Raw genomic sequence first — 27,434 nt, 5'->3', positions numbered from 1 at the left:
ATTTTTAGCACATTTTTTTTTGAGTAATTTGCGCACTCATCAGACACACCTATGTGCCCACTTATAGACCTGAGGTAGTAGAGTGATTTGACAAGCAAAATGCAGTCACGGCTGTCAGCATTAGAGAGTGGTGGAGTGGGCAAACGGTAGGGGACACAATAAATAAAGAAAAAAAACACCTTTACCTGGACGAATGTCCTCCGCGCTCCGGTCCGCTTTTCATCTTCTACTCCAGCGCAGGACCCTCAACAACTCCCTAAGCCTGGCACTGCTCTCATGCTGCATGAGAGCAGTGCCAGGATTAGAGAAAGTGGCCTCTCTCACTGCTCCCAATGACGCTAGAGCCCTGCACTTGCTCTAACCCAGCTGTCTTAAGACAGCTGGGTTAAAGATTTCAAAGTGTGCACGTGTGGCTGGCCGTCACAAGACCGCCCGCCAAAAGGACATGAGCACTTTAGAAAGTGCACAGGCAGTCCACCCTCCCGCTGCTACCACGCATCAAGACCCGGCCCACCCTGAAACTTGTTTTGGGAGAAAATGGTAATATATTAACTTTCTTACCATTTTATTTTTCATCTCTGGGGCATTTTGGTTAGTGGAGCGATGCTTCTTCACTCAAACGGAGGAGCCGCCTGAGACTAAATGTGGTAAAACAGGTGTAGCACTGTGATACGGCGACCTCCCCTACCTCTCCGGCACAGCATCATCCGGGACGATCCCCTTTCTCGGAACCCGACCCTGAAGCGTCCCTGACAACCTGGACTCCACCCCTCTGTCCTTCGTTCCAGGAGCCAATCAAAACCGGAGCAGGGTCAGAAGTACATTCTTGTGACCCCGGAAGGCCCACCCTATTCCCGAAGCCTGAAACCGGAAAAGACGGTGCCGAAGGGAGAGAGGTGTGCAACGCGGCAAACTCGTGGCAGGAGGCTCATACGAGCACGGCACTAGAGACGGCGATCCAGGACGAGGAGGAGGACGTGTGGAGTGAGGACTGGTGGAGTCCGCAGGAGGTTGCTGGGGAGCGGCCGCAACTCACGGAAGAGTTGCGGCGGGGCATGTGAGTACCAGAATCTCGATAACAAGTTCTCTAGCACCTTAAGTGCAGTGTATATAGACAATATCACCCTGGGATCGTAAGTGCACTGTATATAGAGTCTGTATGGCATCGCTGGAGCTTTCACTTGATCACTAGTGTAAATACCCGCGCACAGACCCTCACCTAAACACCCCCCCGTCTTTAAGCTCTTAACCTCCCTTATCTTACCCAAACCCCTCCCTTCCTCACGGTCTCTTTAATTTCCACACACCCCCTGGTGTCGGTTTCGGTACTCGCTTGTATAAGTCCAGCTGGATTAAAGTCCCTTTTTGTTTCTCTCCTCCCTATAACCTCCGAGGACGCCATCCGGAGCAGCCCTCCCCGAGACCAGACATCCCGGTGTACCATCAGGAGAAGAACCGAACACCTATTCCTTCCACTTTCCCCGGAGAAGACCTAAACACCCATTCCTTCCACCTTGCCCGGATGCACTGTTGTACCATATAATAAAAAGACATTGCCCACTATATACGGCCTCCACGCCTGTTATTTCGGTCCGCCACACCCACACGATCACAAGCACTCAATCCGCTTGATTCACTGCCTTCATCATCACGGTCTGTGCGATGTACGTAAACACAGTAGTTTATACATGCCTCCCATCAGTGGTAATATAAACACATTGTGATATTTTATGTTGTATTAAACTAATAGTATGAATGAGGTCCAGCGTAGTAAAGCTCCCCCCTCATTGCAAGCTGAACTACACAAAAGAATAGATTCTGGCTTACCTCTCCAACTTGTGGTCTGATGGAAACGCCTTTGGTGGAGCAGGTTCTTGGACAGGCTTTGCGGATGCAACAGATGGCTTCCTGAGTAAAGAAGACGTAGCATCAGATAGAAGGATTCAGAAACATGAAGCAACATTGCATAAAAATGTAATATCCTAATTACATGTAACTCCTGACCTCTTCAAATCCTGACAGGAGATGTGAACTAGTTTAAGGCTCCTTTTAAGATACCTTTATTTGGGATTCAATGGCCAAAATATGAAGGACTGTGATGAAATGTCAACCGTGGTGGAATGGAAAACTTGCAAATTGGACTCAGTGTATGACATTCAATGTATATTTTAAGCATTTCCAAAAGAGATTTTACAAAAGTTTTAATGCTTAACCCCAAGATAGCCCCTTCCTGTGCGTAGGTCCCATAAAAAAAGTTACTGAATTGAACTTCCATTATCAATTGCAAGTGCTTTGCTGGACACAGCCACAAGTCAGGACTAAAAGCTGCTGTACTATCACCTCCCTGCTTTAAAAGAGGAAACATGTACTTGGAAGGGGACATTGTAGTGGGAAAGATTAACAGGAGGGAATGCCGTTCGGACAAGTGATGAGAAATGTGTAGGCAACTATTTGAGGAAGTGCTTTGGGACATATCCACATTCCCCTACCGAAGCCAGGTAGAGCTTGCTGAGAAGAATAGAGTAGAAGATTTCACCCACTTACAATGCAACCCTATCAACAAAGGCTGCTGCTGTATACATACACAAAGTAGCAAATAACTCATCACAGGAGAGTGCCTTCAGTAAAGCCCCTTTGCATTGTGGCTGAGGCAGTTCTTTGTATTTTTATTTCTTTAGTGAGTCTTCATTCTAGCAGTAGATCAGATCAGATCAGAAGTACTTTATTTCCAAGAAATATATTCTTATTGAAATATTACACACATTTCTAGGTTATGAAAACGAAACAAAACAAATATAAAAACAGATGAATTCATTTTAGCAGTAAATATTAATCAATGTATCTTCAATTAGATAAGTTCTTCTCAATTACAAAAGTTAGTACAGTTCCATTTGTGATGAGGTACTATGCTGACATCACGGTGCTTTGCTTTCGTTAAAGCTCACTAGCAAGCCTAAACTTATAAGGTGATGCTGAATTTCAATGCCGAAGAACAGATGAAATGGTGGAATACCCAAGTGCTTGCTCCAACAAGGGAGCAAACCCTTGGGGTAGACCACTGGCTCCGGATTCCACAAGTGTCAAAGACAAAACAGAGATTGTAGCAGAACTTAGGCAAAAGCAGCATGGAATAAGGTAAACTTAATATAGATCATTCCTGGTTTACCTGTCGAGCCTTGGGTAGGCATGAGCGGATTTTGCGGATTGGCAATCCGCGAATTTGCGGATTTGCAAACTCGCAATCCGCAAAATCCGCGAATTCCCGCGAATTTGCGGATTTTTTTTTTTTTTGTGTTCGCCCGTGTTTCTGCCAGTTCGCGAGGGTTTTTACAATTTCGCAATTTGCGAACTTACCTGTCGGGTTGCAAGTTTTGCGAACTTGTTGTTTCTACGTGTCCAACCTGTTTGGGACACTCTTCTTCATCACTGCCACTCTCTGTCACCACTGCCACTCTCTGACTACTCATGCCACCCTCTGGCCCACCCATGCCACCCTCTGTTTCATCACCACACCCTCTGGTTGTCCAGTGTACATTATTTTTGGCAAAGCAAAGCACACCTTCCCTGCCTCAAGTGACCTGAATTAATTTGGGGCTGATTAATGTGTCACAGAATATTTTTTTAGCTGGCACCTGCTTCCTTAGTGCGCCCTGATTAGTGATCTTTTGCACTTGCTAAGTGCTTTCATTGTTGCAAAATTAGTTACAACACCTGCCCTGCCCCAACTGACAATAATGAATTAGGGGCTGATTAATGGATTTTAACTTCCAGCCTGGCTCCTGCTTGTCTCCCTTAGCTGTAATTCAGGACCTTTGTGGCATATGTGTAACTATTCTGAGGTTCAGAGCAGGGTCACATAATAGTTGCAACTGGCAACTGAACTCTGGAGGGGCCCCTCAGGAAGCACTACAGGAAATGGCTACTAATGATGAGCCTGAACTTTTGAACCTGGTAAGTAGTTACTTTCAGTTTTGCTAAAATCGTATTTCTGCAATTTCGCACTTATTCGCGGGGTGCGAACTCACGCGAACAGTGCGAGCAGTGCGAGCAAAATCCGCTGCTCGCGGATTTGCGGATTTTTCAGGAAATTCGCAAATCTCGCGGATTGCGGATTTCCCGAAAATCCGCAAAATCCGCGAGCGGAACGGATTTTCCGCCCATGCCTAGCCTTGGGTCATGTAGAGCGGATTTTGAAGCTGTGACAGGAGAGAAAGGTTTGGGTGATGTGATAGAGGTGGTCCTGCAGAAGAAAGATACGCATGAAACAAGTGATTCAGAAAAATTGAGCTTATACCACATAAGACATCATCTCTCTCAACCCTTCCACCACAAAGGCATGAATGCTAAAATCTGACGACAACGCCTAGATGTCACATTCAAACTCAGCCGTAATTATTGTTTCTCCAAACTTTAACACAGTCCCTTTGAAACAGGAAGGCCTGGGACCTAATCCAAGCTTTTACTCTAGGCTCTCTACATTTCAAGTGTGTCACTAGGAATACCCAGGATTTAATATATATCACACAATAGCCATGGCTTCCTTAGACAGCATTCCAAAAACATAGAAAATCCTTCTGCTTGAACTCCCGATTTCTAATTCCCTACACAAACTTTCAAAAGATCTAAAACGCCTGATTTCTGACACACATCTTCCATCCGGATTTTCATAAGACATCTTCTCTGTACTAGGTACCTTATTAAATCTATCTGTGTGATGATCTTACATTTGCTTTTCCACTGATAATATGTTTTTAAACCATTCTTTTTTTTATAGAATTTTAGGTACACATATACGAAGTTCTATAGCAATAAAGAAAAATATCTGGTAGCTGACATATTCTGTGAGGCACATTTGAAAGACCATTTGAAATATCAAAAGACAAAAACAAGTCATCTCTCGACTAAGCCTACTGTACGAATATTCTAAGAACTAGCATAAGGAACTAATAGATCCTGAAGTGCAGGAATGCACAGCAATGTGCAACTAAGCTAGAACCACACCATATTGTATAACAAAACTACTAGGACGTTGGCTTCACACCCTGCCTGAGTCTTATATCTGAGTGCAGGACAAAAGGCTTATGGTAGACATAAGAAAACCCACCTCTATCAATCTCTAGACACACAGGATTAGGGACACAATCCCTATGTGTGCACGTGGAAAGAAGGTAAGGGATGGAAAAAAGTAACTGGTGTCTCCCTTTCTGGGGGCTAAATTGGGAATGGTATCACAGGCAGTTCAAATTATATGTCTAGGTAGTTTGACTTAAGTTGTACCAGTCTTGCAGTCTTAGGTTACAGAGACCTCACACTTGCACACATTAGACACATTTCTGTGATTAGAGAAGGAAATGACGAGACTCATATTTTAAGTTTCATTTCTCAAGGAGAGTGCAGTTACAATTCGATTAATATGTATTAATACGGTTAACAGTTTTGGTTAGGTATTCATCATTATTTTACGGCTAGTTCATTATTTCTTGTGAACTTCCATTAATATTAATTTTGTTGATGCATTCAGGGTTTACCAGGATTTACCTGAATTTATCTGTTCCCCTCTTCAGGGGTATATATATATATATATTTTTTTTTTTACATTCATATTTTTATAAGCTGTTTTACTACTGCTTCTATACATAAACTCAAAATCAGTTTTAAATATGTCAACCTTGTGAAATTCTTACAGTTCTTTTACATAACCTAACTACTTTTATTCATGTCTTCTTGCATTGTCATTGAGTGCAACTTTCCCGTTGTTTCTCTCAAGATCCTACAAAAGTATTATATCTGTTTCCAGTTCTCTTTATCTACAATGGCCCACTTCGTTGTTATTCTGTTCCTCCAAAGATCGTGATTAAATACATTACCTTCTAAATTTTTCTCATACCGATGATGTCATTCCTTCTATCCCAATAAACACATAACCTTTTATTTCAAGTGTAATTAATATTTTTAAATATTCTATCCACCAAGCTTCCTGTAGTGGAAATTGTTCATTTGAATCTCCTATCCTCACTGATCTTTGAACAAATTTGCAAACTTGATTTGAAAATCTGTGAGGCATATTAACAAGCTGAAGTATCGCCGCTTTCTCAGCACAATTCGCCGAGAAAGCGGCGATACTTCTAGCGCCCTATTAACAAGGGCATTGCAACGCCTGCCCAAAGCCCACTTTGCATGTCAGAGAGAAACATCGCTAATGACATGCAAAGTGGGCGTTCCCACGTCCAACCACATGTAAAATGTGTTTGGAGGTGGGAACACCCTATCACCAAGGCAGGCGTTGGGAGGAAAAGACCTGCGATAAACCCGTTTATCGCAGGTCTCCCAACGCCTGCTCTGACCAGGCGTTAGGCATTGATAACATGGGGGTGTGGATCATAAAGCTGAATCCACCTCCCCCATATTATCAAGGCACACATTAGCACGTGAAAACAATGCTTGTTTTCACACGCTAATGTTCACTATCGCAGGATTTACTATCACCTACGTGTTGCGCATTAATAATAGCGCGCTAACACGGCGAAAAAATCCGGCGATAGACGGCGATAGTGAAATGTGCGATGTGCGTTTTTTAACGCACATCTTGTTAACATGCCCCTGTGTTCTTATTGTAGATGTGCATGCATTCTTCCTATCTACGGTTTTGAAGATGTTTATCCTCGATATAACTTACTCGCCACAAGGACATTTCATTAAATATGTTACATTTGGTATGCCAGTCTTTCAAGATTATTGACTGGAAGGTGTGATAATCTTCCTTCTCATGTCTGGTTCCTTTTCTAGTGACCTTTGTGCAGTTTCTTCCCAAGTGATGTTTTCTATTCTTTATCTTACCACATATCCTCTTAAACGAAATTTGTTCACCATGCACTTTTCACATTTCTTGTATTTTTCACTGTTTGGAACAATGTAGTTCACCCAAAGTAACCTGCCACACAGGAAACGTTCTTATCGGTCTTGGATGGGAACCTGTTGCCAAATATAAACGGTTCCCGTCAGTCTTTTTTACATGAGAAGCCACTTAGAAAAATATTTCTATTTTTCTCTAACACCATTTCCATATCTAAAAAAAAATCATTTGGGTCACATGTTTAAATTAAGTGAAGTGAATGATGTCACATAATTGTAGAACGTTCTAATTCATTAATAATTACAATACTGCACTTAAGGTTTCACAAATAAAACATAGGAAAACAGGAGAAATAACAAAGCTCAAGTATTGTGCAACATGTGACATTCCAAATGAAGTATATTAAAATGATATGTCCACGTGGCAAGTTGCATCTTGGACAAATATCTCGTGAAATAAAAATAAGAATGAATGTATTTATATCAGTAAGAAGACAGAATTTAAATTAAGATTGATAAAGCACTTTATGGAGAATGCAAAAAGGTTTAACACAGTTAAGATTTCACGTTTGTGCTAAGTAGTTTAAAGGGCACCGTGGGGAGGTGTTAGAATAAGAAATTACTACTAAAGTAAATTTTCCACGACGTTGAAATTATACAATTTTCGTGTGTTTTGACCCCAGAATTTAAGATTAGCTATTTTTTTTTAAACCCTCACCAGCTAGGTGGTCATGTGGATGTGGGAGGAAAGGGACTGTCAATGAAGTTACAGTAATGGAAAGTACTCTCTTTTATCCTATATGACAACCCTACTCTCATGAACACTAACTCTACAAGTCTCTTATAATGAGTGAAAAGTGGAAACCTTTGAACAAAATCTACATTGAGTCTGATGAAAATAACAATTTGAAACATAATTATAGCAATACAAAACCAACTACAAAGTCCGCAATTAAGAGCATGGAAGTAGGGTATAAAAGATCTTGAATTCTAAATGTATTGCAAGCAAATCATTTTAATTATAGATCAACACAATCCTGCAATGAATGGAGTAATTATTGATGCCTCAACATATTCTTGTGAGAGGACAATGCTAACAAAGATAACTGACTGTTTGGCAGCTCAAAATGAGGCATGCACATTCTAAATCATTTGGGATTCAATAGAGGCTTTCTGGCAGATGGAAAGAAAATCTAAAACAAATTGTCTAAAATATAACTGCTTGTCTTAAAATAGTTGATTTTCATAAAAATGCAAAGTATTCCAAACGTGGCAATATTTTGTCCATTGACTGTGAGACAAATATTATCAGCTTCCTGATCAAAGACTGCTCTTAATAAGGCCTTCATAAGGGAATACAACTAAGAAATAAGTAAGGATGAGCATGAAAACTACATCTGCAATTGTTCTGGCCTTTCTCAAAGATGGAGATAGATGAAAAAAAGCAGCAATCATAATATCTATGTACAAATGTAAAATAGAGGCATGATCTAAATCAACAAACAATAATACTGCAGCTCTCACTCTTAACGCTCTTTCTATGACAGGAGCGATACCTGTGAAAACAGAAATGGGCAAAGAGACACTCTCAGATCATACACATGAACATGTTTTTATAAATACAATGATTAAAAAGCTGTTGCCTTAATTTCATTTCAAGATCAGCCTACCAGGTATGTTCCCAAGTTACCTCTCACGCCTTGGGTCTGTTGGGTGGGTATGTGGTCCAGCAGCATGAGGGATGTGTTTTGGAGATGTGATAGAAAGGTTCCTGTAAATGAAAAATACAACACGAGACACTGGAATTTAGGAATATGGAAGTATGCCTTGTATAACGTATGACTTCACAGTCATTTACCACATCCTCATACCCACTGGTAAAGCCAACAAAGAAAACACTTTCAACCAAAGAACCAGTTACTAATTGCTGCTTGAGAAAACCAGGATTTGAACACTGCTTCTGAAACCAGTAAGTAGCTTCATATTTGCCTTCCCTGAACAGGTATATTTGATATAGCATACATTTGTTTCACATCTTTAATGTGGAAGTTGAATTACAAGATGTGGTTGTCATTGAACCTGAAATATTCAACATGCAAGTACCGGGGGGAAGGTTCGGGTACACAATGTAAAATTACATGTATTTTGCATAAAAGGCTTCGGATTCCCACAATTTGAGATGGCATAATGTTTCAAAGGTATGGATATAAATAGGGTACAATGGTAACAAGTGTTGCCCCCAATGCTAAAAACACAGTTTGACTATGGCACAGGGAAAAGAACCTGTGTAGCAAAAATAAATTATGGTTGGCAAAGATAGTTATGATGTGCATTGTGTGCACTGTGAACTATTACTAGCACATTTCAGTGGTTTTACACATTTGAACCACAGCCACAAATCACTTTTCAAGAGTATTTCAGTATTTTCTTCAATGAAAAAAAATATATATCAATATATCTATAGCTATGTATGCATCCATCTGCCACTCCACTGTTTGTCACCACTGTGTACACTTCTACTTTTCACTGCATGACATTGTACTCTACGATACTCCACTATATACCACACGACTGTATGTCACTAGACGTAACACCACTAAACTAACCTTTGTTCCACTCCACACTCCTTCAGTATACGCTACCCCACTGTATGCCTCTCCATTGTATGCCTCTCCACTGTACGCTACTGCACTATATGCCATTGCACTGAACTCTACTACAGTGTACACTATTCTGCTGTATGCCACTCCACTGTACGCCACTACACGCTATATCACTTTAACCCACTACAGTGTACCTTAATCCACTCTTTGCAAGTCCACTGTAGACCACTCAACTGTATGGCACTCAACTGTATGCCTCTCCACTTTATGCCACCTCACTCTACTCTATTTCACTTTACCCCACTCCAGTGTACCACACTCCACTCTACTCTACTCTACTGCACTTTAAGCTATTCCACAAAACAATATTAAAATGTATGCAGGTACACTCTACAATATATGGCATTCCACTGTACGCCGCTAAACTACATAGCAATTTATTCCACAATATTCCATTGTATCTAAGTCCACTCTATGCTATCCCACTACACTCTATGGCCCTCCATTGTACTGAACTGCAGTATACACCAGTGCACACTACCACCATCCACTGTAAGGTATTACACTTTTCAACACTGCATTGTGCCCCACTCCACCAAACACCACTCCACTGTATGTTACTATACTTTACGCTTCTACAGTTAACCCTATTCCACTTTTCAACACTGTACTCTATGCTACTCCACTGTATGCCTCTCAGTTGTACGTCTTATGATTTAACGGCAGTTCACTAAACGTTATTCAAATCAACATTACTCCACTATATGCTACTGCACTGTATTCCAGTCCACTCTATGGTACTCCACTATCGCCACTCCACTGTACTCTGTTAAACTCTTCCCCACTCCAGTGTACGCTACTCTGTTGTGAGCAACTCCACATCCAATCTCTGCAACTCTGGTTTACGCTATTTAACTTTACACCAGTAAACTGTACCACACTCCACTCTTCGCATGTCCACTGTACCCATATGCCCATCCAGTGTATAGTATTCCAGTTTATACCACTCCACTCAACCACACTCCACTGTATGCCAATGCACTGTACGCTATTTTACTGTACGGTATTCTAAAATATGCCCCTACATTGTACAAGACTGCAGTCTATGCCACTCCACTGTACACCAATACACTGTACACATATACATTCTATAATATTAAGATGATATAACTCTACGCTACCACACTGTAATGTATGCTATCCCACTGTAGAACACTCCAATGTACGGTACTCCAGTTTATGCCACTGTACTATATGCTCTTCCTTTGTACACCACTTCATTATACACCACTACCCTGTACAACCCTCTGCTCTATTTGACTTGACTGTGCGTCATTCCACTGTATGCAACTCCACTCTATGCCACTCCACTATATGCCATTCCAGTCTACACCACTACAGTCTACCTCACTCCACTCTACTCCACTTCACTGTACGACACTTTGCTGTACTATAGTACACTTTACAACACTATCCTCCATTATATATATATTCTACTACACTACACTTAATAACACTCCACTTGACAACAGTAAACTGTACGAATGTTACACATTTTTATTAACCATTGAAATTCCCCAACAAAAACTAAGGTTAAAGATAAATTATAGTTTTGAAAACATTTTGATGTTTGGTATATAAACCAAATTTAAACTACACAAACATTTGAAAGTTATAGTTATCTTTTTAAATGTATGATTCATGCACAACTTACACACTTATTCATTTCCTACTTATGACAAACCCAACTTAAACTACACAAACATTAGAAATTCTAAAGTTACAGTTATCTGGTAAATTCAACATTTACATACCACTTTCACATTACTATAAGTCCTACTTATAACTCCCATTTATACTTACGTACCACCTTCATGCTAAAATAACTTGGGCACCACCGTACTCAGTCTTGTCACCTCACTCACCACACTACATTAACTATAACTCGCAAATTTGAAAATCAGGTAATTTCAGATGTCATAAATATTGATATTAATGCAATAATTTCACATTATAAATGATATGATATGCAAGTGTATAGGTAGTGTATGGAGAATGAGCGAGTTATAGTTAATGTAGTGTGGCAAGTGAGTTGACAAGACTGTGTATGGAAGTGCATGAGTTTTTAATTAAATACAGCCCCGGCAATGGGTCCCTGGGGCCTAATAAGGCTTGGGAAGGAGAGCCATGTGGTCACTCAATTTTTAAAAAACAGATGGTGCCAGAGGGTGGGGTCCCTGGGGCTTGAGAAGACTCTGGCAGGGGACCGTGTGGCCCGCTCCCCTTTTATTTAAATTTCAGCACTGGTCAATGAGGTCCCAGGGCCTAATTAGGGTCAGGGAGGTGGCAGGGCCCCCCCTAACTTTATTAATGACTCATCTAGGGGATGGGGTCCCGAGGCCTAATAAGGCTCGGGACGGGGGGGCCACATTGCCAGGGCCGGACTGGGAACCAAAACCGGCCCTGGCAAAGTGCTCGGCCAACCCCCCCTCTCCCATCCCGAAGGGGGGGGGGGGGCAGAGCTCGTTGCCAGGGCTAGTTTTCGGCCGATTTTGTTACAGGGCCGATTTTGCAGCTTTGCTGCAATTACGGCACTGTAACAAAAATGGTCCCCAAGCGCCACAAACCGGCCCCCACCCATGCGGCGCACCGGGGGATTGCCCGGTGCCCGCAACGGCCAGTCAGGGCCTGCGCATGGCCCCTTCTCGTTATTAATAAAATACGGCCCTGGGAGATGGGTCCCCACGGCCTAATAAGGCTTGGGGAGTGGGACCACACAGCCCCCCTCCACTTTACAATGTAATGGGGCCTTAGGGGATGGGGTCTTAATGACCTAATAAGGGCCCCCTCCTCTTTTAAAAAATGGATGGCCCCGGAGGATGGAATCCCTGGGGCTACAAGAGCCTCGGGGAGGGAAGGCAGCATGGCTCCCTCCCCCTTTAACCAAGCATTTAAATGCAACGGTTCCGCCTTTGAAAAAGTTAGAGCTATTGGCATTGTAAATGACAAAATTTGTATTTATGTGTTGGTTTTGAAAACAGATAAATAAATGGCATTGTCATTTACATTGCCAATAGCTTAATCTCTCGCAAATGTGAGACCTATTGTACCCTATGGACGAGCTCAGCAGAAAGCAATTACTACCACACACACACACCCTGAGCCACACACACACACACCCAGAGCCACACACACACACACACACACACACCCAGAGCCAGAGCCACACACACACACACCCAGAGCCACACACACACACACCCAGAGCCACACACACACATACACACACCCAGGCAGCAAGCAGCATCGCCTCATATGCAAAGAACGTGACATAAAAGCACAGTCTAGCCTACTTGCCACCAAGCACCGCCCCGGCCCCTACTTCCGGAGATGCTGCATAGTACAAACCTGCCCAATGTCGTTTCCCGAGGGAAGGATAGATATTGAACGGAATCCATTCTAAGATCAGGCATGAAGAACGCCGCTAAAAAGCCGATTCAGTTAAATAATTATCGTAATATAGTCGAGATATGAAAAAAAACACGTGGATTGCAATTAAACAAAAGCGTATTTGGTTATGAACTCTTAATTCATAACTATTTTATTGAATATTATAGAATAATACGCTTAAGAATGGGAAACGTTAAAGCATACCACTTCTTATGATTGCAACGAAAAGTGTGTATTGGAAAACGTGGCTAGTTTGACTCCAGTGCTCACAATCTGTCGGCGGATTCATGCTTATTGAGAACCTATACATCCTCTGGATCATTCCAGGAGCCGCTTAAACAGACAAAACGTGGGCAATAGTTATTCTATTAATAGCTGCTATGCGCTCATTCTTGAGAAGAGTTGGGTAAGAAAACCTGTCCACCTCAGGCTTGGCAACAGCGTCAGCCAATGACAAAATGTCAACGGCGCCTTGGCAACGCACAAACAAATGTGCTCCGCCAATCCATACGAAGGAAGGAGCGGAGAACGCCTGGTGAGATCAGGGCAAAGATAGCGTGAGAAGCAGTGATGTTGAAATAAAACCCTACGTTGCAGACAACTCGACCCTTCAGTGCCAGTTTGATGAGCCGATAGTTAGTGCAAGAAATCAAACCAGAGCCGGAACAGATCCCATCCCTCGAATGTACCCAGTAATCAATTTAAGTTGGTTTGAAACCACGCGAGAAGAAAACTGAAAGTTCCGTTGCGATCATCAAACAGTACTAAATGGGAATCATCACTCTTCGCAAACACGAATTAATAGTACAATGTAACTTTGATCAGTATTAATAAATGCAACTTAAGACTTGTATGTCGCTGTCTTATGGAACACTCCTGGAGAGGTCAGCAACACATGACGCTTCCGGCCAATGTAAGGCAGAGGCGCAGCAGCCCCCACCCCCCAGTCTGCACACCAACCACTGGTCCCAAACAGGATTGAACCGCTTCTAACAAAGGGTAGAAACTTGAGAACAAGCATTTACAAGTGGGGCCGAAGACACGGACAGTGGGAGGGGATGCAGGAACGGGCACACGGACAGTGGGAGGGGGGCGGGAGGGGGCACACGGACAGCGGGAGGGGAGGGGAGCACTCTCCTGGACTTCTTCCGGCGGCAGTCGGCCTGGAGGAATGACAAAAAAAAACCTCTGAAGAAAAAATAAATAAACAACCGCCCACCGCCGCATGACGTTGTAAAAGAGGCGGAGAGATAAAAAATCAGCGGAACGCCCACGAATCTGCTCGGACAATTACGGACAGATCTCTCTTCCAATGGCTAGCCTCCATTTATGGAGCTAGCCAATGGAAGAGAGAGGCGGGTGAAAGCCCTGTACTGATCAACAAAAGATTTTGGCTGCGCAGTGGATGCCAGGCGAAACCTAAAAACAGATAGACATGGGGTATGGGTCCTGCAGCTTGAGAAGGCTTGGGGAGGGTAGCCACACTGCCCCCATACCCTTTTTAAAAAATGAACGGCCCCAGGGGATGCGGTCCTCACAGCCTAATAAGGCCCCCTTCCCCTTTTTTACTATTTTTGGTACCAGGGGTAGAGTTTCAGGGCCAACTAGTGCTCGGGGAGGAGGGCCACATGCCCCCCTCCCATTTTAATTGGATTGACCCTGGGGGATGGGGTCCTCTGGCCTATTTGGGTGAGGGAGGGGGGCTGCATGCCCCCTTCTGCTTAGATTGTGTCCCTGTGGTGGGGTCCCCGGAATCCAAGAAGATTTGGGGAGAGGGGCTGTATGTCCCCATTAATGTAATGAAAGGAAGACAGCACACGCTATTTGCCAGAAGCACATTGTTTTTTTCTTTTCCCAGTGAGCATTCTGTGTCACAGATACACTTTCACAACAACAAGCATGCTATTGGTTAAAATCGTCTAGGTGCACTGACAATATGTCATTCTTCAGAGATGTTGGTCCTCTGAGTGCGCAATCCTTCGCAGAGGTTCTTACACCCAGTACCTCTTGGATTGCAACCATTTGACTGGATAGCCCACTTTTGCTCTTGCAAATCGTGTGTAGCATCTCCTGTTATCCGGTATTGGTGAGAAACTTTGGGTGAGAGATCGCTCACCGGAGTAAAAGACTCGTTATCTGCCTGTGATGTAATATTTTCATACTGTTGTATTAATTCTGTCCTATTTGGAACATACACATTCATGATGTGGGTTACTTCCTAAGGAATGGCTTGGTTTAAATGTGTACATGCTCACTGTTTATGTTGTGAAGAGTAAGATCAACCCTTATTTGATGCCTGTGTATGACTTGTGATGCAATGTAGACGAAGGTTTATTAAGACTCAGTTACAGTAAATACCAGGTAGCTGGTAAGATGGTAAGTATGCTATTAAGTAAACATAATTAGGCCTGGGGATGGGGCTTCTGCAGCCCCACTAAACTTACATATTTCAAGGCAGCCCTGAGGGATGGGGACCCTAGGGCCTAATAGGGCCAGGGGAAGAGGGCACATGGAACCCTCCCCTTTAAAAAAACATAAGATCCTGTGGCCAGCCCCCTGTGGCCTTGCGCAGCGGGGGTTGGCTTTAAGTATTGTAATAAAATATAACTTTACATTACAAAAACCCTAGAAATTCACTGAAAAAAACAAAGGTTAAAGTTGTGTTATAGTTAGGTGTGATAAAAGAGCTGTATTTGTTTTTTTAAACTCAGATATTCACATAAAAAACCAAAGGTTGAAGGAATGTTATAGTTAGGTGAATATATCAGTGACAACATGAATGGTTTCGACTAAAAAAAACACAGAAATTCACCAGTTATAGTTAGCTAACTTTAACTTGCGCCCCTGCCCTGCACTGCTAATGAGGTCACATATTACATCACTCACTACATGTCTATGGCATAATTTATGACATCACTGATGACATTCCAAATGATGTCATTGATGACATCACTGATGACATCATCCAAGCTTCTTTTGTACATATTGCTCTATAAACGGATATAGCATTAGAACTATGAAAGTGCAAAATGTCTCAAAATAATATAAAGCATCATTACTGCTGTCATACATACAACCCACATAAGTAAGCAACCTCATGAAATATGCAACATTGACCCTCTACCATACACTTCATAGGTAGGCGAGTTCATGTTGACTATAAACCACAGATGAAAGGGTAACCTACTCTGCACACAGTGTTCAATCTGTATACAGATGTTCAGGGAAAACAAGTTCCTCCAGATACTGAAGCCCTGTTAAATAACTAATTCCCTTCTATGACCAGTCTTTACCTGTATCAACCCACTGACAGTCACTGAATCTGCATTGAGAAAAGCAGTGAGAAAAAGAGAAAAGTGGGTGCTGTTAACACTGTTTACTCTATGGAGAGAGATTACTCTGGATCACATACTTTGCAGATAGTGACATTCTTATGAGAAATACACCAAAGAGTATTAAACAGTATTTACTAAAACAGTGTACAAAACTTTTCCAAAGAATGACTATTCACTTAAAATAACCAAGGATTGAAGGTTCTAAAGAGCGTACTACCTGCAGCCCTCATACTGTGGTGAAACTTTATAGATAGCCCTTCTTCTGAAGCAAAACAACCACATGTACATAGGCTAGTACCTGGTCACACAGTCTTCTATGTTATGTAGAAATTGCCATGCTGACTATGTCATGAGTGATGTAATATGTGAGTTCATAAGTAATGCATTGCAGGGGCGTAAGTTAGTGAGCTCAGGTAACTATGACTAAACTATAACTAAGGGTCAAATTTTTCTGTTTGAACTGGTTTTTACATATAAATACAGACAGAAATCTTGATTTCCTTTGTCTGTATTTATAGATAGAACTGGGAAAATACTGCCAAAACAAATGACCTAATGACTTCCAGTGGCAGTAGAATACCCCTGCTGCCTCTGTACTCCATTTATTTTTTCTTCTCACATGCCCTCATTTGTGCTGATGTACATTTCATGGAGAAAAGGGATTTAGGTTTACTAACGCGACATTCCATACTAGGAATTTATGCAACACTATGAAAATCCAAAGAAAGCGTCCCCAGTGTGCTGACACAACAGCTGTGTACGGGGACTACTACATCAAGCCCAAAGAAAAAGGAGAGCGTCAAAGAATGTAAATTGTTACAACTCCTCTACGAAGGTGCAAGTAGCCGATGTCCATTAAGATGTGTAAAAACACTCAAGGAGATTGACCGCCGCTCCAGTAACCTTTGTGTTTTTTTTTGTTTTATGGATGGGGAAGGAGGTTGATGGGGTAGGGTTAGATGTGCCTCCAAAGGTAACTATCAGCATAAAGCCTGGCTTTAATGAGCAAATACATGCACAAACAAATCATATTTAGCACAGTAAAGCTACTCTTTCTGACGTTGCCAATACTGGGATGGCATTCTGCATATAACTCACACAGGAGATAAGGGAGTTTAAAGACAGACACTAATGATTTGGTATACTTTTCAGGGATAATGCACTTTTGAGATTCCTCATGCATTCCAAATGAATCACTTTCTAGAGGGGGCAATGAAGCATGAAATGGCCAGTGGCATGTGCTGAGGAAAAAAACTGTCTTATAGATAGATACAAAGCTTGTTCTATGTATATTTTAAAGAGTAGGCAATAATTGGACTTTGCAGACAGCTGCACTAAGAAGACCTAATCAATACCACTAATTCATGCATCTTTTCCAAGTGGACAGGGAAGACATTTGCTTACAATATGTAAAATACACTTACTATAGGCTCCAATTTCAGAAACAGCTATAAAAACCAAGTGTAAGTGTGCATTGTCTGTCTAAATGAATGAGGAAAAATACTAGCTGTAGGGTCTTCTTTTGCTTGCAACAAAAATAAATGTGGATAAATACAGATAAAATGACCAAAAAATAAATATAAATACAGACAGAAATGCAAACAAAATAGTGTAAAACCGGGAGCCTTAACTATAACTGCTGAATTTCAGTGGTTTTGTATGGGTGAAATCTGAGCTTAACTATAATATCCCTGTAACCTTCGTTTTTTTTAGTGAATCTCTAAAGTTATCTTAATTCTATTTCCTAATTATAACGTCTCTGTAACCTTTGGTTTGTTAAGTGAATTTCTAAGGCTTTTCAAATTCTTTCTCCTAATCATAACATCCCTGTAAACTTTGTTTTTTAAGGGAATTTCTATGTTTTTTTTTATCTAGGAGTCATGTTTGCTGAGTGATGAAGAAAGGGGACGGGCCTTCAACCAGCTCTCAGGAGTCCCGCTGTAAGGGACTTACTGGAGGTAACAGGAGGGCTTCTTGGACCCCAAGGGCCCTCAGCATCCAAGAGAACTTCATCCCCCAGCCAGTAGTGCATCAGGAGGGGCATTTGCAGAGTGGAGGTGAAAGAGTGCAGGGCCTCCAACAACATCTCAGTAAGCCCGCTGTGTGGAATGTACTGTAAGTTACTGGAGGGGTAATTGGCCCTCAAGGATCCTCAGCAGCCATGGGGACTTTATCCCCCAACCTGCAGTGTGCCAGGAGGCATGTTTGCACAGTGGTGGAGAAAGGGTGCATGGCCTCCGAAGACCTCTCTGCAATCCAGCAGTGTGGGACTTAATGGAGGTAACAGGAGGGCTTGTTGGTCCCCAAGGACCTTCTACAGTCAAGGGGACTTCACCCTCCAACCAGTTGTGCACCAGGAGGGGTGTTTGCAGAGTGGTCGTAAAAGTGAATTGCTGCATGGCCCTCTTTCCCTGGACCAATTTTGGCCCCTAGGATCCCCATCCCCTGGGGCCAGGCCTCTAGTGTGGGTGGCCTGGTCCCAGCCAAGGCCCCCATTTAGGATGGTTCGGGACCACAGTGGGAACCTCAAGGCCTCTGTGGTCCCTGCCAGCTCCCCACCTCCCGCGGGAACTGACATTGAATTTAAAGAAAGGGGGCTGGTAATAAGCAGTGCCCTCTCTGTAAATCAATTGTGCTCCACTTTGAGCAAGTGAGAGCAGAATGCTCATGCTTGCTCAAAGCAAAGAACAGCTTACTATGGCTTGCTAGGAGCAGTGAAGCTCCTGCCAAGTCATAGCAAACAGTTATGTCCCGGGTGGGCACCCCTTGACATAGCAGGAGCCGACCCAGGGGGGGTGACGGTCCCCGGCCATGTAACACTTCAGGAGAGGGGCCATGTGGCCCCCCTCCTTTCTTGATTAAGAGCCTGCCCCGGGGAGGTTGGGGTCGACAGGGCTGAGAATGGCCCAGGAAGGGGCCACATGGCCACCCTCCCATTTCTCAAATAAAAAAGGAGTTTGGCCCCTGGGAGGTGGTGTTCCCTGGGGGGGTCCATGAGTCCCCTCCATGTCAAAACTCGCTAATGTTAATAAATTAAGGGTGGGCGTAAATTGCGTAAGGGGTGTACGTGGAGAGTCACCGAGATGAAACCAATCTCCGCAGTCTCGCATAGCTCCGTTACGCGCCGCCTGCCTCCCACTTGCAGTATTAAAAAACTTTACAAAACAATATAAATAACATTTTAAATAACCTTACCTTATCGGCGGCGGCCCCAGGCTTCCCTCCGTCTCCATCGTGTCTTCTTCTGGGAACTGCGCATGCGCTGGCACCCGCGCATGCGCAGTTCCCAGAAGAAGACGTGGGATCACGGATCCCTGGTGGTTGCGGTGGTCCTATCATGGTCCAACCGCCATAGTCATAATAAGGCGTAATATTATGACTACGGTGGTTGGACCCCCGGTGCAGCAGTCCTTGACTGCCGCCACATCCCACTGTGTGTTTGACGGTCCAATGGACCGCCAAATTCATAATTGGACCCTAAAGCTGACTCATGAGAATTCCCCTGTGTAAGAATAGCATAGAAAAGGCCAATAATTTTGTTATAGTCTGAGAATGCAGCAGCCATGTCGAGAACACAAAATTGCTGAGATGCTGGGTTAGATTTCTGAATCTACTATAGTATGGCAAACAAAATGGTAAAATGGAAAGCCAAAGCTAAACCAGACAATTATGTGACATTTATGACTTACCATTAGCTAGCATTTGGCCTACTTTAAATTTACCTGTCAGGCTTGTGCTCTTTGACATGCTTATTTGGCACAGTTCCAAGTTTGAGAGCTTTCAGATCGGAGAAGGTTCTTGAGAGAAGAGGAAAATAAAAGTGTTAGCATGCTTGAGTACAAAGAACAATAAGCAATAGGATGAAGGAAGACAGCCTGAAGGTGTGGGATGCAGGTAAGAGACAGCAGTGGAAGTCTTTCCTTCATGGTGAGGGCATTTCATTCAGCTTGGTGGGGCTAGCTCTTGCTACAGGCGTCTATGCATAACATGCAGATCCCTAGATAGGTCACTGGCAGGGCTGACACAGCCTTTCATCATTTGAACATCAATAAAAGGAGCACCATTGAGTTTGGACAGTGAATACATCCCTTAAATTATAAAGAAATCTCTTCCTTAATCATGTTACAGAGCACTTAAGCACATCACACAATTTGTTTCATGTACACTTGTTGCTTGCACAGGTCCGAGCATGCACATTTGCATGCAGTATTGTTGTGTGCTAAGTGTAGACCACTCTGCTATGGTACAGTACCGAAGTGAGGGAGACAATGGCAATCAACATCAACATTTTCCCCCTATCAGTCTCAGAAAACATCTCACCTTGTTCATCATTTAACCTACTGTTAAGGCTTCTGTTACTCTGAAGAGAAATCCATGATCGGCATTACAATTGTGTGTTCACTTCACTCTGCTCGCCCCAAGAGCAGGAAATAGAAATGGATTAGCAAAACAGTATTTTCTGCAAGTGATATCCATGGTTTTCTTCCCATTCCAGAAATATTTGAGGACCTAGACCCGCCAAATCCCCATACCTTGATTCTCGTCAGTTAAAATTATGTCTGTCAGTCTCTCCATGATGTACTTGGATTCCTGTAGACCCAAACTACCTCCGTGGGCATAGAGTGAGAAAATGATTGTCTGCTCTGGGGTCTGTCTAACAGTCGCAAATGTCTCTTTGTGCTAATTTGTCTACACTGGAGTTTGTAATTTGGACTTGTAAAGCGCACTAATACCCCAACTGGGGTGTCCTGGCGCTGTAACGCATACTGCTGTGGAACCCTTCCTGGCTTTTCCCTGTGAAATGTCCACTTCTGGGCACCCCCAAGGTGAAGCCAGGCATTCCAGCGCTGTTGGGGCCGTTGTGGAGATTAAGCAAGCTATTGCCCAGAGTTGCAGAGTGGGACCCATGATTAGAATAGGCACCGGGGCAAGAATTATCAGATCCGAGGAAATTGAGCCCAAGACCCGCCGAGGAGGGAATTGAACCTTGGTCCCGGGCCAGACCTCTGCATCAGGGTCTGCCGCTCTAACCATTGAGCCACACTTCTCCACAATCACTCTAATTTTTGTGAAATATTGTATTAAATGGACGCCTTGGCAGGCATACTTCATGGGAAAAATACATTTGGTGGTTGCAACATCCATCACCCTTGAGTAGGTACAATAGTCATGGGAGAGGTAGTGACAAGAGAAACACCAAGGAAGGTGCAAATTTCAGCGAATTAAAAGGCACCATCTAGTTAAGACATCTTCTCTGCTAGAGATTCGTTTGGATTACCTACTCTTCCTTGTTAAAATTCATAATTGGAGTTAGGCTAATTTACCAGACATCCGTCTAGCCTGTCAGATTACTCAATGTCCATATAACTTTTATGCACAATGGAAGTCACATCAACAGCCAACTAAAGTGTTAACTGTTAGTTCAGTGGTGCAACAAAACTTGAGGGGGTCCCCCGTGCAAAGTACATGGATCCTCCTCTCACAGCACCCCCCATACCCAATCTGGAGATCTCAGCGCAGGAGCCCGTCCCCATGCACCACGGGGGCTGTGCGGGCTAGTGTTACATCACTGTGTTAGTTGGCGCTCTGAATAATCAATTGGTATTGAAAACTTAAAAGGAAGACCTGGCTTTTCACCAATGCTGACAGAAGAGCAGGGACCCTAGATCGCCATGAAGCACCCCACAATTTCCCCAAATGTGCCTCGATGTCATTCCCCTACACTGGAAAGAATAATGAAATCCCATGGAATCCTGTACTTGTGCTCACAACACCTGAACAATCACTCACTGTGCATTCCAAGCACCCACTAGTATTCCACACACAAGGAGAGCGCGTTCTGTTTCTGTGTATGACTAGGAATATGCATTAATCTGTGCACATATCATGGCATTTACTGCACCAAGTTCTCCAGCCCACTCCCTGCACCGCTTTGCATCAGCTAGAGGCCATCTAGCCTAGAGGGAAGGCGGGGTATTTCCCAACAGGTTTGGTGCCACAGCAGGGCAGCTGGCAGGGACCGGAGATGGTTGGGTGAGGGCGAGAGGGTGGGATGTAAAAAACTAAAATAAATAACACGTAACGTATCTCCGTGTTTCTCCTCCACGTTAGACTCAGGTCAAAACAGGAAGCAGGAACAGGCTCCCCTGACCAATCACAATGCTGCAATGCACCGCTTCAGTTCGTGGGGGGGGACCGGGGGGGCCAGGGGTGGTCGGGCCGGGGGAGGGAGGCTCAAGGGGGGCGAAGGAGGTGAGCAGTGGGGAGAGGGGCAAGGGGGGGGGCGCCAAAGCCGAGGAGGAGTGCCAGGTTGGAGGGGGGGGGGCGAGGGGGGCTGGGGAACATGAACCCGAGTTGCAGGATGGGCGTGTGCCCGGTAGGGGAGGGGGTCCAGGAGGGGTGCCAGGGAGCCAGGTGGTGGGGAATGGGGGTGTGGGGGGAGGGGGGTTGGGCCAGGGTGCCGATGGGGGAGTGGGAGCGGGGGGCAGGTGGTGGGAGGGGGGGTGTCTCCATTGCTGATTGACGATTCGGAGGGGGAAGGGGAAGGGGAGGGGGGGCAGGGGGGAGGGGAGAGAGAGCGACATGGATTGGGGGTCATCATCGGAAGGGGAGGGGGGCACGGGGGCCAGCAGGACGGTGTCACCGCGGGGGGGTGGATGGGGACATAGGGGGGAGGCAAGAGGGGGCAGGGGCGTGGGGCTGCCACAGGGGAGGGGGCGGGCGGGTGAGGGGGGGTGCGGCGAGTGGAGTCATGAGGGTGGGGGGGAGCGGGGGGTAGCAGGGGTGGGGCACAGGGATGTGGGACATGTGGGGGGTTTGGGGTAGGCGAAGGAGGGGTTCGAGGGGGAGCGGGGTGGGGAGGGGGGGAAGGGGAGTGGTGGGGACGACCGGCGTGACTGGGTGGCCATTCGGCGGCATGGGGAAGGGGGGCGCCAGGAGGTTGGGGGCGAATGGGGGGGGACTTCCCCTCGGCATGCTGGACTTCCCTGCTTTTTTCTTGGCAGGAGCAGTTGGCTGGGGGCTCGGGTGAGCAGCATGCGGCTCCAACCCGCCGAGAGGATGTGCCGGCTCAGCTTTGTACGGGCGTCCGCGCTCCACCGAGGGACCATGCACGTGAGGACAGCGGATGGCACGGCTATAGGTCTCCGCCCCTCCCGATGGGTCGAGAAAGCCGGAGGGGGATGGGGATGGAGCGCGAATGTTTTTTATATATTTATTTATATTGGCATTTATATAGCGCACTACCTACCCGTAGGGTCCCAAGGCGCTTCGACCGCTGCGAAACCCATCCTGGCTTCCCTGAGAGATGGTCCCTTAATGGGTATCTCCAGGGTGAGACCAGGCATCCCCGGCGGTCTGGTGGGGCCGTTAGTGAAGATGAGGCAAGCTAATGCCCAGAGTTGCCGAGTGTGATCGCTGATCAGAGTGGGCACCGAGGCGAGAGAATTATCGAGTCCGCTGACCCTGGTCCAGAAACCTGCCGCGCCGGGAATCGAACCCTGGTCCCGGGCCGTCCTCTGCTCTCGGGTCTGCCGCCTCTAACCAGTGAGCCACACTACTTCACTGCACTACACAGATTACCATGCTGAGAGTGGGAGGAGGGAGAGTGTGGACCTGGGGGCATTGATGAAGGCATGCAGGGACAAGGCAGGAATGAGCAGGATGAGCACGGGAGGTGGTCTGACGAGGCAGTGGGGGGATGGAGAAGGATGCGGGGAAATAGAGTCGGAGGAAGAGGGGGAGCTCAGGGAGGGGGAGGGGGAAACGAGTAATGTTGTTGGCAGTATTTTACAGGAACGCCCCCGGCAGATGGTGCCGCGAGTGACGGCCCCCCCCAGCGGAACTGGTTAGGTTGCGGGATTTGGTGCGGACGCCAGCCTTGACGCCAGGTAAGGCCGGTGCACGGTTGGGGAGTGGCTTGGGGGGGCCTCATGGAGGCAGGGTGTCTGGAGGAGGCCAGGTGTCTGTGGGCACGGATGCTGGGGGAGGGGATGCGGTGCGATTGAGGAAGGGCAGGTATGTGATGGATGCGGGGGTGGGTACGGAGATGAAGGAAGCGACGGGCAACTAAGCATGGGCGAATTTTGCGAATCTCGCGTTCGCGAATTTTGCGGATTTGCGAACTCGCAATCCGCAAAATCCGCGAATTCTCGCGAATTTGCGGATTTTTTGTTTTTTTGTGTTCGCGCGGGTTTCTGCCAGTTCGCAAGGGTTTTGTACAATTTCGCAAACGCGAACCTACCTGTCGGGTCGCAAGTTTTGCGAACTTGTTGTTTCTACGTGTCCAGCCTGTTTGGGACACTCTTCTTCATCACTGCCACTCTCTGTCACCACTGCCACTCTCTGACTACTCATGCCACCCTCTGGCCCACCCATGCCACCCTCTGTTTCATCACAGCACCCTCTGGTTGTCCAGTCAGTGTACATTATTGTGGCAAAGCAAAGCACACCTTCCCTGCCTCAAGTGACCTGAATTAATTTGGGGCTGATTAATGTGTCACAGAATATTTTTTTAGCTGGCACCTGCTTCCTTAGTGCTTCCTGATTAGTGATCTTTTGCACTTGCTAAGTGCTTTCATTGTTGCAAAATTAGTTACAACACCTGCCCTGCCCCAACTGACAATAATGAATTAGGGGCTGATTAATGGATTTGAACTTCCAGCCTGGCTCCTGCTTGTCTCCCTTAGCTGTAATTCAGGACCTTTGTGGGATATGTGTAACTATTCTGAGGTTCAGAGCAGGGTCACATAATAGTTGCAACTGGCAACTGAACTCTGGAGGGGCCCCTCAGGAAGCACTACAGGAAATGGCTACTAATGATGAGCCTGAACTTTTGAACCTGGTAAGTAGTTTCAGTTTTGCTAAGATCGTATTTCTGCAATTTAGCGCTTATTCGCGGGGCGCGAAGTTGTACTGGGAAGCCGCGAACTCACGCGAACAGTGCGAGCAAGCCATAAAATCCGCTGCTTGCGGATTTGCGGATTTTGCGGGAGATTCGCGAATCTCGCGGATTGCGAATTTCCCGAAAATCCGCAAAATCCGCGAGCGAAACGGATTTTCCGCCCATGCTTACGGGCAACACGGAGTCGGGGGGCGCTGCAAACAGAGATGCGGCGAAGGCAGGAGGGTCGGCGGCGGCGGGCGTCGGGGCGAAGGAGAGTTGTGATGTGCCGATCAGGAAGCTGCCCTATATGGGGGTGGCGAAGCCACTGGGGGCGCACTTGTCCTTAGCGACGAAGGAGAAAATCTGGAAAGGGAAATACGTGGAGATTTTGAAGTTACTTCACAGGGAATTGATGGCCAAGGAGGGTTCGAAGGAGCAGGAGTTAGCTAGGCGCCCCAAGGTCCCGGTGACCATTGAAAATTGGTCAGCCGCCTTCCTGATCTACGCTAGTGTATACTGCGAAAAGTATCCGGACAGGTCGGTTGCCTTGTTCAAATATATGGATGTGGTGCGGCGGGCTCAAGTGACGTACGGAGGTTACGCTTGGTCGCATTACGACGAGGAGTTCCGAGCGCGCATGGCGTCGGATCCGGAGGTGCAGTGGGGCGAGTTGGATGCGGATTTGTATCAGCAGACGATGAGTAGGGCAAAATTTGGCCGCACCATATACACGGCCAGTGGACTTCAGCTGGTGTCGCCCAACTTTACATCCCGCCCCACCCGTGGGGGGGTGGGGTCCGGAGACGCCGGGAGTACTAACAGCGTCGGGCCTGCTGGGACTTCAATAGGGGGTCCTGTCTCAGGCAGATGTGCCGTTTTTGGCACAAATGCTCCAAGTGCGGGAGGAGACACCCAGTGGTGCGCTGCTGGGGGGTCGGGGGAGGACCTGCCCAGGGGCAACAGCTGGCGTCGGCTCCCGTTGGGGGGAGGGGAGGCGGCAGGGGAGGGGGTGGTGCCTTTGGAAAAGGCTCGTACACCCGTTAGGTTGGACAGGCTCGAACCTCTACTGGCGGCGTATCCGCGGGCGGACGATGCAGCCGTGCTGCGTTGGGGCTTCAGGGAGGGTTTCCGTTTGGGGTACGAGGGTCCGTGGATCGCCCGGTGGGCGGAGAATCTGAAGTCCGTGAACGCACACAGAGGCATTGTCCGGGAGAAGCTCTTCAAGGAGGTGAAGGAAGGGCGGATGGTGGGTCCTTTTCAGGAGCCGCCCCTGCCGGACTTGATCATTTCACCGACCGATTGGAGTGGTTCCAAAGAAGGAGCCGGGGCAGTTCCGTCTGATTCAGCATCTATCGTGGCCAGAGGGCACGTCGGTGAATGATTACATCTCGGCAGAGTTGGCGTCGGTGTCCTACTCGTCCGTAGACGTGGCGAGGAGGCTAGTGACGGCAGCGGGGCAGGGTGCGCTCATGGCAAAATGTGATGTGAAATCTGCGTTCAGGTTGTTGCCGGTGCATCCAGCGGATCATCAGTTGCTGGGGATCCAGTTTGACGGCCTCATTTTCGTGGATAGAGCACTTCCTATGGGGTGCTCGGTGTCATGTGCATTGTTTGAGAGGTTCAGCTCCTTCTTGCAATGGGCTTTTTCCTGGCGCACAGGCTCTGAGGCGGTGACGCATTACCTGGACGACTTCTTCCTGGTGGGTCGGCCCGGTTCGACGGACTGCCAGCGGCAGCTGGACGGTTTTACGGACTTGATGGGTTATCTGGGGGTTCCCCTGGCGCCGGAGAAGACTCAGGGTCCTAGCACGGTTCTGTCCTTCCTCGGGATAGAGCTCGACTCAGCGGCCATGGAAGCACGCCTACCAGAGGATAAGCGAGTGGTGATGATGGACTTGGTGAGGGGCATGTTGGCCAGGCCAAAGGTGAAAGTGCGGGAGGTGCAGGTGTTGCTCGGGCATTTAAACTTTGCGTGCCGCGTTGTGCGGGCGGGGAGGACGTTTTGCCGTCGGTTGGGGCTGGCATTGTCCGGTCTGACGTTGCCTCATCATCACGTGCGCCTGTCGGCGGGTTCGAGAGAGGACTTGAGCATGTGGCTGGCTTTTCTGGGGCGTTTTAATGGAGTGCCCATGGCGCCACCGGAGGACTGGCAGTGGGACGTCACGATGTCATCGGACGCGGCGGGAGTCGGCGGCTGCGCTTTGTACTGGGCAGGGAGATGGTGTGCGGAGCAGTGGCCGGCTCAGTGGTAGGCGGGGGGACGGAGCATTGCATTCCTGGAGCTTTTCCCGTTGGTGGTGGCGGTGACGG

The 27,434-nt window shown here is 46.3% G+C and overlaps 1 protein-coding gene across 1 annotated transcript in view; it reads right to left on the bottom strand.

Annotated features, from left to right (window-relative positions):
- Nucleotides 1-27,434, bottom strand: part of LOC147733017 (transcription elongation factor A protein 3-like) — a 292,384-nt gene that overhangs the window by 142,336 nt on the left and 122,614 nt on the right. Inside the window, exons 5-7 of the mRNA XM_086957573.1 lie at nucleotides 19,963-20,037; nucleotides 8,543-8,623; nucleotides 1,828-1,908 (exon numbers count right to left, since the gene is read on the bottom strand). Of these exons, the coding sequence (XP_086813699.1) occupies nucleotides 1,828-1,908; nucleotides 8,543-8,623; nucleotides 19,963-20,037 (237 nt within the window). The remainder of the gene's footprint in view (nucleotides 1-1,827; nucleotides 1,909-8,542; nucleotides 8,624-19,962; nucleotides 20,038-27,434) is intronic.

This window comes from Lissotriton vulgaris, chromosome 2_1 (genome assembly GCF_964263255.1).
Source record: "Lissotriton vulgaris chromosome 2_1, aLisVul1.2, whole genome shotgun sequence".
Taxonomy (NCBI): Eukaryota; Metazoa; Chordata; class Amphibia; order Caudata; family Salamandridae; genus Lissotriton; species Lissotriton vulgaris.
This window is presented reverse-complemented; position numbering and strand designations above follow the sequence as displayed.